General features: G+C 43.1%; 2 protein-coding genes across 2 annotated transcripts; both read left to right on the top strand.

Moving 5' to 3' along the window:
- The first annotated feature begins 253 nt into the window (after nucleotides 1-253).
- LOC136553413 (probable 2-ketogluconate reductase) lies at nucleotides 254-5037 on the top strand. The gene is made up of 7 exons (XM_066544928.1): nucleotides 254-359; nucleotides 753-813; nucleotides 1309-1693; nucleotides 2432-2603; nucleotides 3645-3823; nucleotides 4326-4422; nucleotides 4797-5037. The coding sequence occupies exons 3-7, from the start codon at nucleotides 1312-1314 to the stop codon at nucleotides 4948-4950; spliced, it is 984 nt and encodes a 327-aa protein (XP_066401025.1). The 5' UTR covers nucleotides 254-359; nucleotides 753-813; nucleotides 1309-1311; the 3' UTR covers nucleotides 4951-5037.
- Nucleotides 5038-5504: 467 nt separating this feature from the next.
- On the top strand, nucleotides 5505-13921 carry RBFA (ribosome binding factor A). Its single transcript, XM_066557784.1, has 7 exons — nucleotides 5505-5668; nucleotides 6679-6721; nucleotides 7300-7476; nucleotides 8739-8851; nucleotides 10305-10389; nucleotides 12080-12150; nucleotides 13195-13921. The coding sequence occupies exons 1-7, from the start codon at nucleotides 5559-5561 to the stop codon at nucleotides 13586-13588; spliced, it is 993 nt and encodes a 330-aa protein (XP_066413881.1). The 5' UTR covers nucleotides 5505-5558; the 3' UTR covers nucleotides 13589-13921.
- Nucleotides 13922-14958: the final 1037 nt, after the last annotated feature.

Here is a 14958-nt window from a genome sequence, read left to right as displayed (position 1 = left end):
ATCTTATGTTAATTCATATGCACAGTGTGTAATGATCAGCAGAAAGGCCAGACCACGTCCGGTTTTCAAAGACAGTATGGAAAACACAGCGTGCAGGACATTAACGCAAAATCCCGACTGTATTGAAATCACGAACAGCACAGAAACACTCCTACAAAAACACACAATCACTCGTGAGCTCCCCTTGCTCTCTCTCCGAGGGATTGAGGTACCCGTCCCGTGCCCTGGCACCGCCTCTCCTCCCCCCTGGCCCCGCAGGCTGTCCCGGCGGGGTGCGGGCAGCCGGGCAGTGCCCGCCTCGGCGGCCGCTCCCGCTCCGCCCCGCGGTGCGCCTGGGAGCGGCGGGCACGGCCGACGGGGTGAGTGCGAGCGGCACCGCGGGACCCCACCTCTGCCGGGGGGGGACAGGGCCCGGGCCCCGCGGGTGGCTCCGGGGGCAGCACCGGGCGTGGGGGCGCGGGGGCTCCCACTGTCCTGCGGGATCCCGCCCGTTCCCAGCCGTCCTTCAGGGCTGGACAGAGCCCGCGGCCGCCGCTCCAGCTCCCTCCTATCTTTAGTCCTGCCGGGACAGCGGAAAGCGCTCCGCCCGCCCCGGGCAGGGAGAACTTCCCGGGACACCGCGCTCGGGGGCGGGTGGCCGGGGCACAGAAGGGGGAGCTGGCCCGGCGGTGCCGGAGCAGTGTGGGAGCATTGCCCCTCGCAATGAGGGGCGGCGTGAAGGGGTCTGAAATCACAGCCTTGGCTCTTTGCAGAGTCAGCAGAGCGAAGAGTGAAGAGTTGGCAAAGCACTGAAGGAGACTGAAGAAAGAAAGGGTAAATTTACATTCATGGGTAACTCCAAAGTTCAGAGTTGACAATTTATAGCTCTGTTACATTAAATGAGATTTTTACTGAGATAATCTCATCAATGATAATTGCTTAGTATAATTGCAGAAGTGGCAGAATTTGCAGGCTAAAAGATACCTTTCCACTCACACAGCTGCATTCTTAAATTATCAAGACTTTGGCTTTAAATATTGAATATTGAACAGGAGTAACAGCTGGTTACTCATTTGTTTAAGTGTTAGCATACTTGGTATGCCAGAAATGTTTTCTTATTGACAAGATTATATAGAAATTAAACATCCTTCTGAATAACACAGGGAGAAGCTAAAAGACTTCTGCATGTGTGAGTGGTTATCTTTAGCCAAATCCTTCATCAAGTGGGAAAACAGCATATAATTGAGCCAATCAATTCCTGGTTTTTAGAAAAAAAGGTATAATGGATCACTTCAGATCATGTCCTTTTGGTTCTCTTTGCTTTCGTAGGGCATGGAGAGTCAGGAACTGCCTTATGTGCTAGTTGACTGTATAGGAGGGAGGCTTGGAGTATATGAAGACCATCTTGGATTTCTGAAGAAACATTTTCATCTCATCACCATGAAAGAATATCTTGAAAACAAGACACTTCTCAGCAAAAAGATCAGAGCTATCTATGTGTGGTATCACAAACCAGCTATTAATGAAGAGCTGCTCCAGAGCTTGCCTAACTTGAAGGTAGTTGCAAGTGCAGGAGTGGGAATAGATCACTTGGATCTGAAACTCCTCTCCAGCTATGGTGTGAAGGTGTCCAATACTCCATTTATTGTTTCCACTGACACTGCAGACATGGGGATGGCTTTGATGCTGGCATCTTCCAGGAGACTTGTGGAAGGTAATAACTTAAATGATCTTAGTTTTTTCATAGAAAAGATGACTTCAAAACATGCAGAAAATGTGTGCTGATGCAAAAGTAAGCTTAACACTAGAAATATGGGAAATAGGGGCAAAGGAAGAAGTTAAGACAAATCTGTCTCATTGACAATAACTGGCATCCTATTTCCAAACTGGCATATTGGCAAGGTAGAGTTGTTCCTTCTTTGGACAACTCTAAATTCAGGCCTCTTCTCCCTCAGCCAACAGCCACTTACTCATTGTACTTGTTCATTGCAGTCTTGCTTTTCAGGTTGCAATAAAAGGGGATTAAAAGATTGTATTCTCAAGGAGGTTTGAAGACTGTCTTTGCCAAGCTGCCATGTATCTGAGTCATTATGAACAAGAAATCTGCCCACCATGCTCTGTGTTTCTTTTCCCTGCCAACCTTGGTGTATCTGCAAGGAGGCTGGGAATCAGAAGCCCTTACTGCTGCTTTGGCCTAACCTTCCTTGCTTCCTTTCTTGCCAAAGAGAAGCTGGGTATGTTTCTCTCCTGAGCAAGAAATCAGTGTCAGCAGTCCTGTGTACAGTGCAGCATTACTCACTTATTGTCCAGAAACAATACAATACATGACAATACATTACTGCTCCTGTGCTTCTGCCTAGTCCTATGATAAAAAGCGTGTGTGTGGGGGAGGGAAGTAACCAGATGCTGGAACATCCTTTAGATTACATAACTCTTCTTTTGCTCTTCCAAGGCCATGAGATGGCAGTCTCCCCTGACACAGAGTATTTCCCCGTTGACTGGCTGGGGGTTGAGGTTTCTGGAGCAACCCTGGGAATCCTGGGAATGGGCAAAATTGGTTACAAAGTGGCTGAAAGAGCCAAAGCCTTTGAAATGAAGATTTTGTACCACAACAGAAATCAGAGGTAAAGCTTGTTGCAGTTCTAAGGCAACTCTATTTTGTCACTCTTTTTATGTGTTATTTGTACTTTTCATTGTGCTTTCACTTTATACAGTGCTCTTTATTTTAAGTGGAAAAGTACATACACATATTCCAAGATGGTAATTAATTTCCCAATTTATACAGAAAGAAAGTCAGGAAGGAATGGGAGAGATATACCTCACTGTTCTCCCTGTTAGTTGGGGCTCCTGGCTTCCTCCTGCCATGGTGGTGACATTGCAATGGACTGGAAAGGAGGAAACTGGGAGGACTTAACTCCTGTGATTTAGGTGAGAGAGGGATTCAAGCAGAGACATCTCACCCTTCCAAAGCCATGTGACAATATAGGGCCAGACTTGCCAATCTGTTTGCTGTCTTCTAGGTGAGGTGTATGGGCCCTGTGGCCCTGTGCTCCCATCAGGCCCATTCCATTCTTTTCTTTTGTGGGAACTTGATGAGAGCCAGCCAACCTCATCCTGATACAGATCGAGTGTGCCAGCAGGTTCTGCAGCATGTGGTTTCAGTGAATCAGCACTGATGCACAGCACAATCAGGCTGTTGCTGACATAGATTTGGGAAGATTTAATCCCTGCCCTGTCTTGTCTGTTTCCTCAGTAATTTTCACATTACTTACTTAAATTACTTTATTTTCACAAGACATCAGTATTGCTTTTGGGTAGGAAAAGAATCCCTAGCACAGGAATTGTGACAAAAATGCATTTGGTTTATCATTTATTCAATGCATTTATGTGATACCCATTTCTTACTTTCCATCCCCACCATACTGCACATTTGTGTACAGTTCACTTGGTATTGTGGGAAATAGCTTGATCTTTTTTTTGCTGAGTTTCAGGCAAGCAGCTAACTGCTTTGAACTACACAGCAAAGATAAAGATACATTTAAAGATAAAGAAACATTTAAAGATAAAAATACATTTAAAGATAAAGAAACATTTTCTCTACTGGTGATTTGATGTTTCCCTTGTTTCTTGCTACTGCAGTTTAATTTTGGGATTTTTTCCTTCAGAAAAAAGGAAGAAGAAAGTGCTGTTGGAGCTGTTTACTGTAAGAAGATAGATGATTTGCTCCAGCAGTCAGATTTTGTATTATTAGCTGTGACCCTAACTCCACAGACACACAAACTGATTGGGAAGAGGGAGCTGGAGCTGATGAAACCCACTGCTACTCTTATTAATATCAGCAGAGGTAAGGTGCAGAATAAACAAAACTGCATTAATGTTTGGTGGCATGACAAGTCCTGGGAAAACCTCCAATATAGAGGCTGTCCCTCTGAAATTTTCCGTAAATTTTCTGATTATTAGTTTATTTAGACACCCATGGTCAAATCTCAGTAAAATATTTAAGTGTTCCCATAATAATGAGAAAGTAGATCTCTGAAATGTTAGTGACCTTGGAGTGTTAGAAGCCCATGTGTATCTATATATCTCCTACTTAAGCTTTTTATTTATTTAATGCAATATTGTTGCTCACACACATTAGGGTGGCACAGCCTACCCTGACAGCTGGCACTGTTTCATTCTGCTAATTCCCCGATGCACATACCCAGACTTCCCACTCCCACTCCACCACACTCCACTGCTGCTTCTGCACTGTGACCATGGCCTGCCCTGCTGTTTGCCTCACCACTTCACCCAAAAGAATACTGAGAGGACATGAAAATGAATATATCCTTCGTACTGTAACCCAGGTCTAATAGTGGATCAGGATGCTTTGGTGGAAGCCCTTCAAAACAAAGTTATTAAGGCAGCTGCTCTGGATGTGACATATCCTGAACCTTTGCCAAGGTAGGACATGTATTTTTGTTAAAAATAAAAGGGTGTATGTGTGATGTTCAAACTGAGTAAGATTTTGTGAACATGTGAGAAGTTGCATAATTTTGTTAGTAGGAGTATATGAGGTATGTGCACTGGTCCTACTGAAACTTTGTCCCTAATCCTGTTTCAGCCAAATAAAATTCACACTTACTCATTTGGAGGATTTGTTGCATAAAACCCCACCAAGCTAGGCAGCACTTTGAAGTCCTCTGAATATACTTGGGTCATGCAATTAGGTTTTGTTTTATTTTTAATTATTATTTTCTCTGGCGGCCTGCAATACTGATGAAATACTGATGAGTGTGCTGAGAGTGACTATTTCAGCATTTCTTTTCCTCTCCCAGGGATCACCCCTTGTTAAAGCTGAAGAATGTTATAATAACTCCTCACATCGGAAGTGCCACCAAGAAGACGCGCTGGGTTATGATGGAGGAAATGGCAGAGAGCATAGAGGCAGGCCTGGCGGGTCTTCCTATCCCTCGTGAGGTGCTGCCCTGAGCAGCTTGCATTTAGTATTAATGATGTAATTACTTCGTGTAATTTCGTGTTATGCAGATAAAATATATAAATCACGGGTTCAATTTATTTAATATCCAGCAGCAGTTCTGTGTGGAAAACTGCAGTGTTTTGTCTTGATCTTCAAGAAAACTGGAAACTCTGGAAAACTCCAGAGCACCGAGTCTTGCCTCAATGTTATTTACTTTCCTCGCATCCCCTTACAGCTGTCCGCCGATGCAGCAGCGAAGTGAAGGACATGTAAATGGTGTTTTAAGAGGGACCGCCCGGCACAGCCACAAGCGCAGCCGGCGTGTCGGGGCGGCTCCAGCAGCAATCCCGGCCCTTGGGTGCGTGCTCCCGCCGCGGGCCGGAGAAGGAGCCACGGTCTGAGTGTGTGAGAGCCCCGCCCAACGTGAGAGCGGCTCGGCTTCTCTCCCTCCTTCCCTCTCTCCTTCCTTCCCTCTCCGGGACCGGCCGGGACACCCGCAGCCGCGGGGCCGGGCCTCCGTGCCGGCAGGGGGAGCCGCAGCCGGAGCCTGAGGCACAGCCGGAGCTGGAGGTGGGAGCTCCCCGGGCCGGGCCGGGCTGGGCCGCGGGCCAGGGCAGCAATGTGGGGCGTCCGGGTGGCCGTGGTGCCGCTGTGCTGCCGGGCCCTGCGCAGCTCCGCAGCCCTGGGCGGCTCCCGGAATTTGCTGCGGAAAATGCTCCGCAAGAATAAGTAGGTTTGGGGCCCTGCCGGGGTGGGCTGTGGGCGCTGGGGCAAGGGAAGTCAGAGGGCTATGGGGCTCGGGCGCTCCCGCGGCCCTGGCACCGCGGAGGAAAGAGAGACACCGACCCCGAGCCACCGATCTGAGCTGGTCGGCAGCGGCTGAACATGTGCCCAGGCGGCCAAGAACGCCAATGGCCCTGGCCTCTACCAGCAGTAGTGTGTCCTGCAGGACCGGGCCACTGATCGTCCCTCGGTGCTCTGTGCTCTCAGTGAGGCCACACCTCGGGTGCTATGTCCAATTCTGGGCCCCTCTGTGCAGGAAAGACATCGAGGTGCTGGAGCATGTCCAGTGAAGGGCAGCAGTGAAAAGTCTGGAGCACAAGTCCTGTGAGGAGCAGCTGAGGGAGCTGGGGGTGTTCAGCGTGGGGAAAAAGAGACTCAGGGGGGACCTTACCACTCTACAACTGCCTTAAAGGAGGGTGTAGCCAGGTGGGAGTCGGTCTCTTCTCCCAGGAAACAAGTGGCAGGACGAGAGGAAATGGCCTCAAGTTGCACTAAGGGACATTTAGATTGAAATTGGGAGAAAATTCTTCACTGAAAGGGAAGAATGGTCAAGCAATAGAACAGGATCCCCAGGAAAGTGGTGTAATCACTGTCTCAGGAAGTGTTCAGAAAACGTGTAGAAGTGGTGCTTAGAGATATGGTTTAGTGCTGGACTTGTCAGTGCTGGGTTAACCATGGGATTTGATGATCATAGCCCTGTTTTCGAACCTTAATGATTCTCTGAATCTAAAGAAACCTGAGAGCTGTTCTTTTCCACCCCCTTCCCATCTATGCGCAGCTTCAGCTGTGGGTGGGAAGCATTGCTCCGTGCACCCCAGCTGTGAGGAGAGCTACTTCTCTGAAAACCTGGGTGTTGTGGTGTCCTTTCAGGCAGGTGGAATATTAATTACACAGAGAATCCTTATTTCTCTGAGCTACTGAAAGATAAGGCTGATTTCCTTTCCTTTTCCCAAAAGAAAGAAGTACTGGTATGACAGCCCTACCCTGGGATCACAAACGGTAAGTGCAAGTTCTGAAGGCAATATGTTTATTTGTGCCAGGAGGAACAGAATTGTGTTTCTGCCATTGATTCTAACTTTAAAGCATTTTCTGATGGAGAAATAGCAGGATTTTGTGAACAAAGAGTAGGGCTTCAGTCTGACTGTGACAGGATTGCCATTTGGCTTCATCCTTTGCAGCATCAATGCTCTCTTGCACACTCCTGAGTACTGATTCAGATTAAAACTTCTATTCATAGAAGTTAGTTTAATGAAACTTTTTTAATGTTTGTTTTTCAAACAAGCAAAACTTTTCAGTCAATGCATGCTGTATTTGAGAAAACAGATCTATGGAGCTTCATAACTTGCTACAAAATACACAAAGAACTTTAGAAACTTTGACTGTAGTACACGAATGTCAAAGATTTTGTGAACAGAAGTATTCTGTATTGAAACACTTGATATGTAGGACCTATATAAAGCCATCACAGCTGCAATAATGAAATAAGAGCATACTTAGTAAAGTGCATGAAACTGTATATAGTTTCCTAATACAAGTGTGTAACTGCTATTTAATGTGTTGTTTGTTTCTTTTTATAGTTGTATAAACCAACCAAGTTGGACTTTTTAAAGAAAAATGACCTTACAAAAGCAAGGAGAGAAGACAATATGCGCTGCAGAGTCTTGAATGGGCTTATTCATAAAGCTGTGTTAGAGATGGCCACTACCTGTGAAGTCAGTCAGGAATTTTATGATCTCAAGCTGGAAATCTGCAAGGCAAGTGCCAAGGCTACAGCTTGTGCTGAGCCACTCTGATTACGTTGTGAGGTTGGCATGGACGTGCCAAAGGAGCTCCCCTGCATGTTGTGATGTGTGCCAAGAGGAGTTTTACTGTATTGCTTCTGATGTGGCAGAGTGCAGCAACATCTTGCACTGGAGTACACATGAGCAGAGCTTTGCCACTGTAGTGCCTGACTTTTGCCTGACCTTTGCCACTCTAATGCAAATGCAACTCAGGCCAATTCAATGATGATTCTCCTGATATGACTTTTTTTCTATTACTCAGACATAAACTCTTTGTCTTGCCCTTTCAGAAGGAGGAGCATGGTTTTACCAATGTAATTGTATCTTTCCAAGAGTCTGTTCTTCTTGTAGCTGTGTGAGAGTTGTCACCTGCTTGTGTCACTCCCCAGCAATGTTACTGGCAGAAGACCTAAGTGATGCATGAGATTAGTTAAAAAAAAAGGGCAAGCCTAAGAAAATGTCATTGTCAAGCCAGATCTGAGAAAGAATTGAGATTTGTATGTAATTGTATCTAGTGGTGTCATAATTTGTGGATTTGAAAGGGATGTTAGAGTTCTGATACAGGAACTAAGTCAGTCTCTGCATTCTTTTTTGTTGTCTGCAATTTTTATCATCTACATTTGCTGTTCTATAAAGATTAAATTATACCAGTGTTTAGCTTAAAAGCTTGGTGGACTTAACTTTGATATTAGAAGCATGGAAAATGATACCTCATATCTGCATCTATGAGGTAAAGGGTTGTCATTCATTACTAAAATAGATGATTTTTCCAGCTGAATTAATTCTATTGTCAGACGAGTGTTCAAAACTACATGGGCAAGATGAGTCTTTTGGCTGTATATGTGCAGCGCCCTTCACAGAGTATTTCTGTCTCTCTAGAGCTTGTCTCAGATCACATGTCTGCATGTAAAAATGCTGGCTGCTGTGGGCAAGACAGTTCTTTCAGGAGGCATTGCTGTAAGTTAAACAACTTATAACGTGAGAGATGGAAAGAAACAGCCTTCTTCCCAACACAATACAGATTTTATAGCTGCACAGTGTTTGCACTGCACAGGGACATGGCTGGGTGTAGATCAGTCCTGATTTACTCATGAGCTGATTCTGGTCTGATATCATCACTTCCATTATCAAAAGACATTTTCTATTAGGCCCTCTGCAATCCATCACAGACTTCATTGTATATGAGGTTTGTGTGTATATATATCATCTTAAAAAGAGATTTGCCTTTTCTCTAGGTGTCCCTGTCATCCAACTTTTCAGCGTGCCGTGTGTACTGGAACCCTGCTTCCACTGTGGAGAAGGACAGTTACATTGAAAGTGTGCTGCGAAAGAGTGCTCCACGTATACGGTACTGCTGTGGGATAGACAGGCCACCTCCTGTGGCCATTTCTTCAGTACTTCTGACAGTCTAGACCTGACCTACTGGGATGCCTTAGGTTTTTAGATACTTGGAGTATCTAAAAGAGAGCATCTCATCATCTCTGTGATGAGCCTCACAGGGAAGGGTGGCTGTGTCAGACCAGCTGTGTGATCTTTTGCTGGAGCATAGCTGGCTTTTCTGGCTTCTGTGCTTTCCCAGGGCAGGAGTGGGCCAAGCAGAAAGCAAGAGGAGTGTGGCACAGGTCTCACTCCAGTGTCCTGGTGGTGGTGGCTTACTACAGCGGATCCACGATGTAACGCACGACAGAACTCCCTTCTGGTCGTCAGACATCAGACTCGTTTATCCCATTCCAAACTCCCGGGTCGAGACAGCTCATTGGTCTATCTCTGAACCAATAAGATGCCTGCATCCTAGGAGAGCTCCCTTTAGCTGTGAGCTTCTGTCAGTCAGCCCAGAGGCTGCTCCCTGGAGCTGAACTGCACTGCTTATTGTGACTTGATTAATACTACTGCAACAGTGGCTGGCCAGGCTGTGCGGAACAGGAGCCCAGGACGGGATGCTGTACAGGGAACTGACAGCTGCAAGGATCTCCTTGCAGATTCACTGGGCAGTTCTGATTGCTGGGGATGATTTAGGCCTCCAGAAAGGGATGACCGTTATTACAGTAGTTCTTCACAATACTGATACCAAAAAACCCCCCAAACTGAGAATGCTACCGTGTATTTGGATGCTTTTCCCCATTTTTCCAACACGGAGTCCGGTGATGTTTCATGGTATCATTGAGATTTTTGTCTCTTCTTCCCTTTCCTTGGCTTTCCCTCTGCTATCCAGGCAGTTTGTGGGAAGTTAAGGACTTCACCCATGTGGCAGGTGGCATAGACCCATACTTGTGAAACTATTTCCTTTCTCCCTGTTTCCATAAGCTGTGTAATTCCTGTTCCAGCACAATGCTCTCTTCTACTCCACAGCTTCCACTCTTTAAGAAGGAAAGTTGCTCCTGGGAAGAAGAGAAGGGGACCCCTGTCAATCATTCCTGCAGCTAGCATGTAGGATAAGTTGTCTTGCCCTGTTCTGAGGGCTGTATTCCCCCACTGCTCTTATCCCTACAGAGGGGATAAGGATACCAAATGAAGTGGGGAAAGAATCTGTGCCAGACTATGTACACAGATATGGACAAACCTAATATCATCAATACTCAGCTGGACCTGCAGCCAGTAGTTTTTGTATGCTGTGCATTCGAAGTTGGGGTTCTGCAGTGATGTATTGCTTAGCATCAACCTGGATAGCTCCTCATCAGACTGGAAGTTTTGCAAGCCATATCTTTAAATGTGCAGTACTGCTGGATTTAATTTAACACCTTTTACTTGTCTGGCAGATGATATACTGATACTCATGCTGGTGAATGCTGTGTTTTTGCCAGGTATCTTCTGAAGAGTCAGCAGATTGTAGGAAATGTACCCCCAGTAATATTTATAAAAGACAAAGAAGCTGCAGCTGTAAAAGAGGTAAATCTAATCTTTGACTCAATGTACAAATGTAGACTTAGCAGAGAGCTGATAATTTAGTTGCTCTACCAATTTTCATTAAAAATCAGTCTTTCTCTATAGTTGCAAAAATCATTTTAACAAATAATCTTGAGTAAGATTGTTGCCTATATAATATGTAGAAGAATTGTAGTATCATTAAGCCAGTGAAGAATTTTTAAAGTATTTTAAAAGTATCATTAGGCCAGTGAAGAATTTTTAAAGAATTAAATTACCATTTTAAGGAATAATATAAGGCTGCCTGGTGTACATAATTATGGAAATGAGGTTGGAGGAGCTGCTTTCCACATTTTAAATGTTATGTGCTTTTAAGATTCAATTGAAAAAACAGTGATTTTTTAATTTTTATTTTTCCCCATATCTTTTTCCATCTGTGACTTGTTAAAATGTTTGTAGGGAAGTGCAAATCTTTGCATAGGGGATGTAGGCTTATTCATACTACATTTTTTTCCTTAACTTTTAAAATTATCTTTACCATTTCATGTTTTCTGTCAAGGTGTTGATAGCTTTAACTAGTTGAAATATTACTAGAATGCTGATGTTTCCTGGGAATTTGCTGTCATTGGACTGTGAAGCGAGATCTCTTAACATAGTGAGATTTCCAGAAGAGAAAGATGACACCAATGAGTAGAATTTGATGAGAAATGTCTCCTCAAGCTGTGGATGTGAACAGAAGTTGAAAAGAACAGGTTCATGTTTCTGTGCCCTGAAGTGCCTTATTATTTATAATAGTGTTGCTGTTACAGCCAATTACTCTTAGACCCTTATGGGCTCCTGCAGTGTGCATGAGCAGAGCTGGAAGGGATAAAAAGAATTTCAGATTCTCTAGAAATGCAATGAACTGCTTGAACTTTCTGTGATCAGAAAAGTTCTGAGTTTCACAGAAGATAAGTAAAAACCCTCTTTATATCACTTCTGTCAGGGAATGACACTGGGGAGCAGATAGATGGATCATTTTCTCCCACTTCACAGTTCATCAGATTTATGTCAATCACAGATTCAAGTAGCACACTGAACTTGGTTTTTAAGTATTGTAAATAAAGGGAAAAAATTAAACTCCTAGAATAACTCAATGAATTAGAAGGGAATTAATGTAAAGAAAAGCTGAAATGAAATTTCAAACAAGAGAAAATTTTCACGATTACATATAGTCTGTGAGCACAGCATATAATAATGCATTAATAATACATTAATATTTTGTAGCATTTACTGGTTAGATGCCATGTTAAAAGGATTTTGGACCTCCATAGTTGCCTGTAAGAGAAATGCAAACTTGCAGAAAGGGAGAAGAGGTGAAAAAAAATCTAAGTGTAAGGATGTTATGCAAAAGGATTTGCAAGACTGAGGTAAGAAGAAATAAACCAAAAAAGGTCAAACAATCCCTAGCCAAGGGTTCATAATGCACATAAGGCAAAAAACTTTGTAGGAATCTCTGGATTCACTAGTTGACAAAAACATCCCAGGAAAGAAGTATAAGCAATTCCATGTAAAGAAGGAAAAGGCTGTTTTAAAGTGGTTTTGCTAAATAGTCCAAACATAGAATTGTTTGTTGGATACTTGTCTGTTTCTTATGTAGAGGGAACAAAGTAGATAAACAGTGTAGATTTAAACAAAGTAGATTTAAATATCTGTGGTCTTCATGTGTTTACAGGTGGAGGACTTACTGGCAATTGCTGATTTTGGACCTCCAGAAGAAGAAGAATCATCTCAAAATGATTCAAGGTGGGTCTTTTTGGTTCAGAATTGTAGGACTGTCTGTTTCCATCTCTGCTGGCCAACTTAAATTGGGTATTATTTGACGTAAGAGAAAGTATATTTTAATTAGATGTGTACATTGTTACTCACAGACCTGATACTTGTTCTGGTATTAATATCTTAGTTTTTATGAGCAAAATATATGTAGAACTTCTAAGATTTCCAGACTTGATGTGTTGATGATAATCAAAATTTTAAAAATGCTCTGCAGCAGTAATGTTTGTTTTTGCTGGCAATCGTCTCATGAGGATGAAAATGGCATTTACCAGTACTGCTCTACTTGTCCACTTTGTTCTGATACAAGTTTGGTTTATTATGTATGGATTGCAAGTTTACTGACAAATCTCCCTAAATTGATTTAACATTCTTCTGTGAGGAATTTTTAACCATTGAGAGATAGGGCTGAACAACCTATTGGAATAGTGGTTCTGTATACTGGATGCTCTCAAAGCCAACAGCCTTTGCACCTGTGTGTTGTAGTCTGTTGGTAGAAATGCCCTCTGTGCCTCAGCATCTCACAGGATGGTCCATCAGGTGTGAATCAGAAATAGCTTCCTGTGGGAAGTCATTCCTGTGACAGATCTCCCAAAGCATACCTAACACCTTTCTCCGTGTCTTGGGGAAATAGTCAAGTCCATCAGAAGGTGTCACATCGCTCTGATGTGTTTTAGACAGAGGCTGCTGCTTCTCACTTCTTGGAAGAGCTGGGAGAAGTCTTGAGTTCCTTGGGTCTCCCAGATACAGTGCTCACCTAGGTACATTTTTTCCCAGAGACTGGCAGTTTCATCTGGCATGTTGTTGCTTTATTGGCTTTCTTCCATTAAATCTGTTGACACAAACTGTCCTTGCATACATGATATGGTGGTATCTCTTCCTTCATAACATAGGGAACACAGGGTGTTAATAAAGTTAAACTGAAAAGTCCAGTTTATTTCTGTGTTACTCAAGTTGTCAAAAATAGAAATACATGTGGGGGAAAACCCAAGCCAATATTTGTTTTCTTTCCCACAGTAAACTCTTCCCTTCAACAGCTCAATCTTCAGATTCACCCATACGGCCTAATCTGTTTGGTGTTGATCATGAACTGCTGAATAAACAGATAATGGACTATAAAAAAATGAAAGCGTCAAGACATACACAAAACTTTGTCTGGACAGAGAAGCAGCAGCAGCAGCTTTCTAAGATTCAAAAGAAAATGAAAAAGAAAAAAGCAAGGAATCCTCCTGACGATGATGACGTTATGCCCCAGAAACACTTACTGGACAGATACGAAGCTGATTACTGGGATGATAACACTGAATCAGCCTCAGACTATGAGCTGCAGGATGAATTACAGGAAGAGGTGAATGAATTGGATGTGGATGATGACAAAACTTTAACTCAGCCTACTGGTAAAAGGAAATGAAGTGAAAAAGCCTCTCCCTTTGAAATGAAGGCTGCCAATCACAAAAAAAAAAGACTGCCACAGCTACTGAAAGATTTATTTTGTACATGTTTACCACTTCCTCATTCAAACGAATAGATTTGCCACGTGTGAACATGTTTGCTAGCACAAAGTATGTAAGAAAAACTGTCATTACTGACATGCTGTTAGGCAGCTTCCAAGCTGCTGCAGTTGAGGGACGTTCAAGCAGAAAGCAGTTTTGTAACAATAAAATATACCTATTAGAGCACTGAGTTAAAACTTCTTGCAGTTGTGTTGATTATTTCCAATAAAATTATGGTTTCTATATTGCAATATTTCTTTTATTATTTTTTTAGTGACCTGTATAAAAGTTACCACTAAGTGATGGTACTTGTTATTCTGATATAAGGAAGGAAGAGGGAAGCAAAATAATGACAGTAGTGTTCAGTTTCATCACACAAAGACAAGGACAGGGTCTTCTCTAGAGGACCAGTCTAATGGGGGAACACCTTCTACAAAAAACATCTCAATGATGGCCAATAAAGTTACAACCCTGAAAGAAAATAAATTTATAGTTGTGCAAGGGAAACTGCATCAGAAAAAAATTGAGAACTGCTTATCCATTGGGTCAAATCTGGCAAAACATTGTGACTTAGAAAATGTATTAACAACTTGAAAAGCAGAGAAAGAGCAGCAGGGAAGAATGTTCCAGAAATTGAGATCTGAAAATGAATAGGGAATCATATAAAAAGAGAATAAAACTTTCTGACTCAAAGCACGTAAAAAATAATCGCAAGAATGTATAAAGTCAGAAGGCTGCAAGCTTCAAAGAAATTACAATGAACAAGGTAGTAAAAGAGAATTCTACCAGAAATACAGAAAATTTAATTCCATTAGTTAATGGGGAGGTAAAGAAAATCAACACAGGGGAGGTTGCCCTACAATACAGCGGAATCACAGAATGGTTTGGGTTGGAAGAGACCTTAAAGATCATCTAGACCCAAGCCCCTTGCCTGGGCAGGGACATCTTTCACTGGACCAGGTTGCTCAGAGCCCTGTCCAACCTGACCTTGAACACTTCCAGGGATGGGGCATCTTGGACAAGCTTCTCTGGACAACCTGTGCCAGTGCCTCACCACCCTGACAGAACAATTTCTTCCTCATATCTAATCTAAATCTACTCTCTTTTCATTTAAAACTTAAGACTTGTCCTATCACTACACTTAAAGAACACTGCAATCATCAGTCATAGTCAATGCAGATGCATTACAAAAAAAAGTCCAGTTTAAATAATTTAGTGTCCTGTAATAAGGTCACCTGCCCAGCAGATGAGGGGAATGCAGTGGATGTGGTTTTTCTGGGCTTTTGTA

This window comes from Molothrus aeneus, chromosome 1, assembly GCF_037042795.1.
Source record: "Molothrus aeneus isolate 106 chromosome 1, BPBGC_Maene_1.0, whole genome shotgun sequence".
In the NCBI taxonomy this organism is placed as follows: domain Eukaryota; kingdom Metazoa; phylum Chordata; class Aves; order Passeriformes; family Icteridae; genus Molothrus; species Molothrus aeneus.
Note: the sequence above shows the minus strand (reverse complement) of the source record. Positions and strands in the feature narration are given on the sequence as shown.

Bases quoted from the DNA above. Each gene is read 5' to 3' on its own strand.
- LOC136553413 (XM_066544928.1), top strand. From the start codon at position 1,312: ATGGAGAGTCAGGAACTGCCTTATGTGCTAGTTGACTGTATAGGAGGG. The intron at 1,694-2,431 runs GTAATAACTTAA...TGCTCTTCCAAG, and splicing joins TTCCAGGAGACTTGTGGAAG to GCCATGAGATGGCAGTCTCC. The intron at 2,604-3,644 runs GTAAAGCTTGTT...TTTTTCCTTCAG, and splicing joins TACCACAACAGAAATCAGAG to AAAAAAGGAAGAAGAAAGTG.
- RBFA (XM_066557784.1), top strand. From the start codon at position 5,559: ATGTGGGGCGTCCGGGTGGCCGTGGTGCCGCTGTGCTGCCGGGCCCTG. The intron at 6,722-7,299 runs GTAAGTGCAAGT...TTCTTTTTATAG, and splicing joins CTACCCTGGGATCACAAACG to TTGTATAAACCAACCAAGTT. The intron at 12,151-13,194 runs GTGGGTCTTTTT...TCTTTCCCACAG, and splicing joins TCATCTCAAAATGATTCAAG to TAAACTCTTCCCTTCAACAG.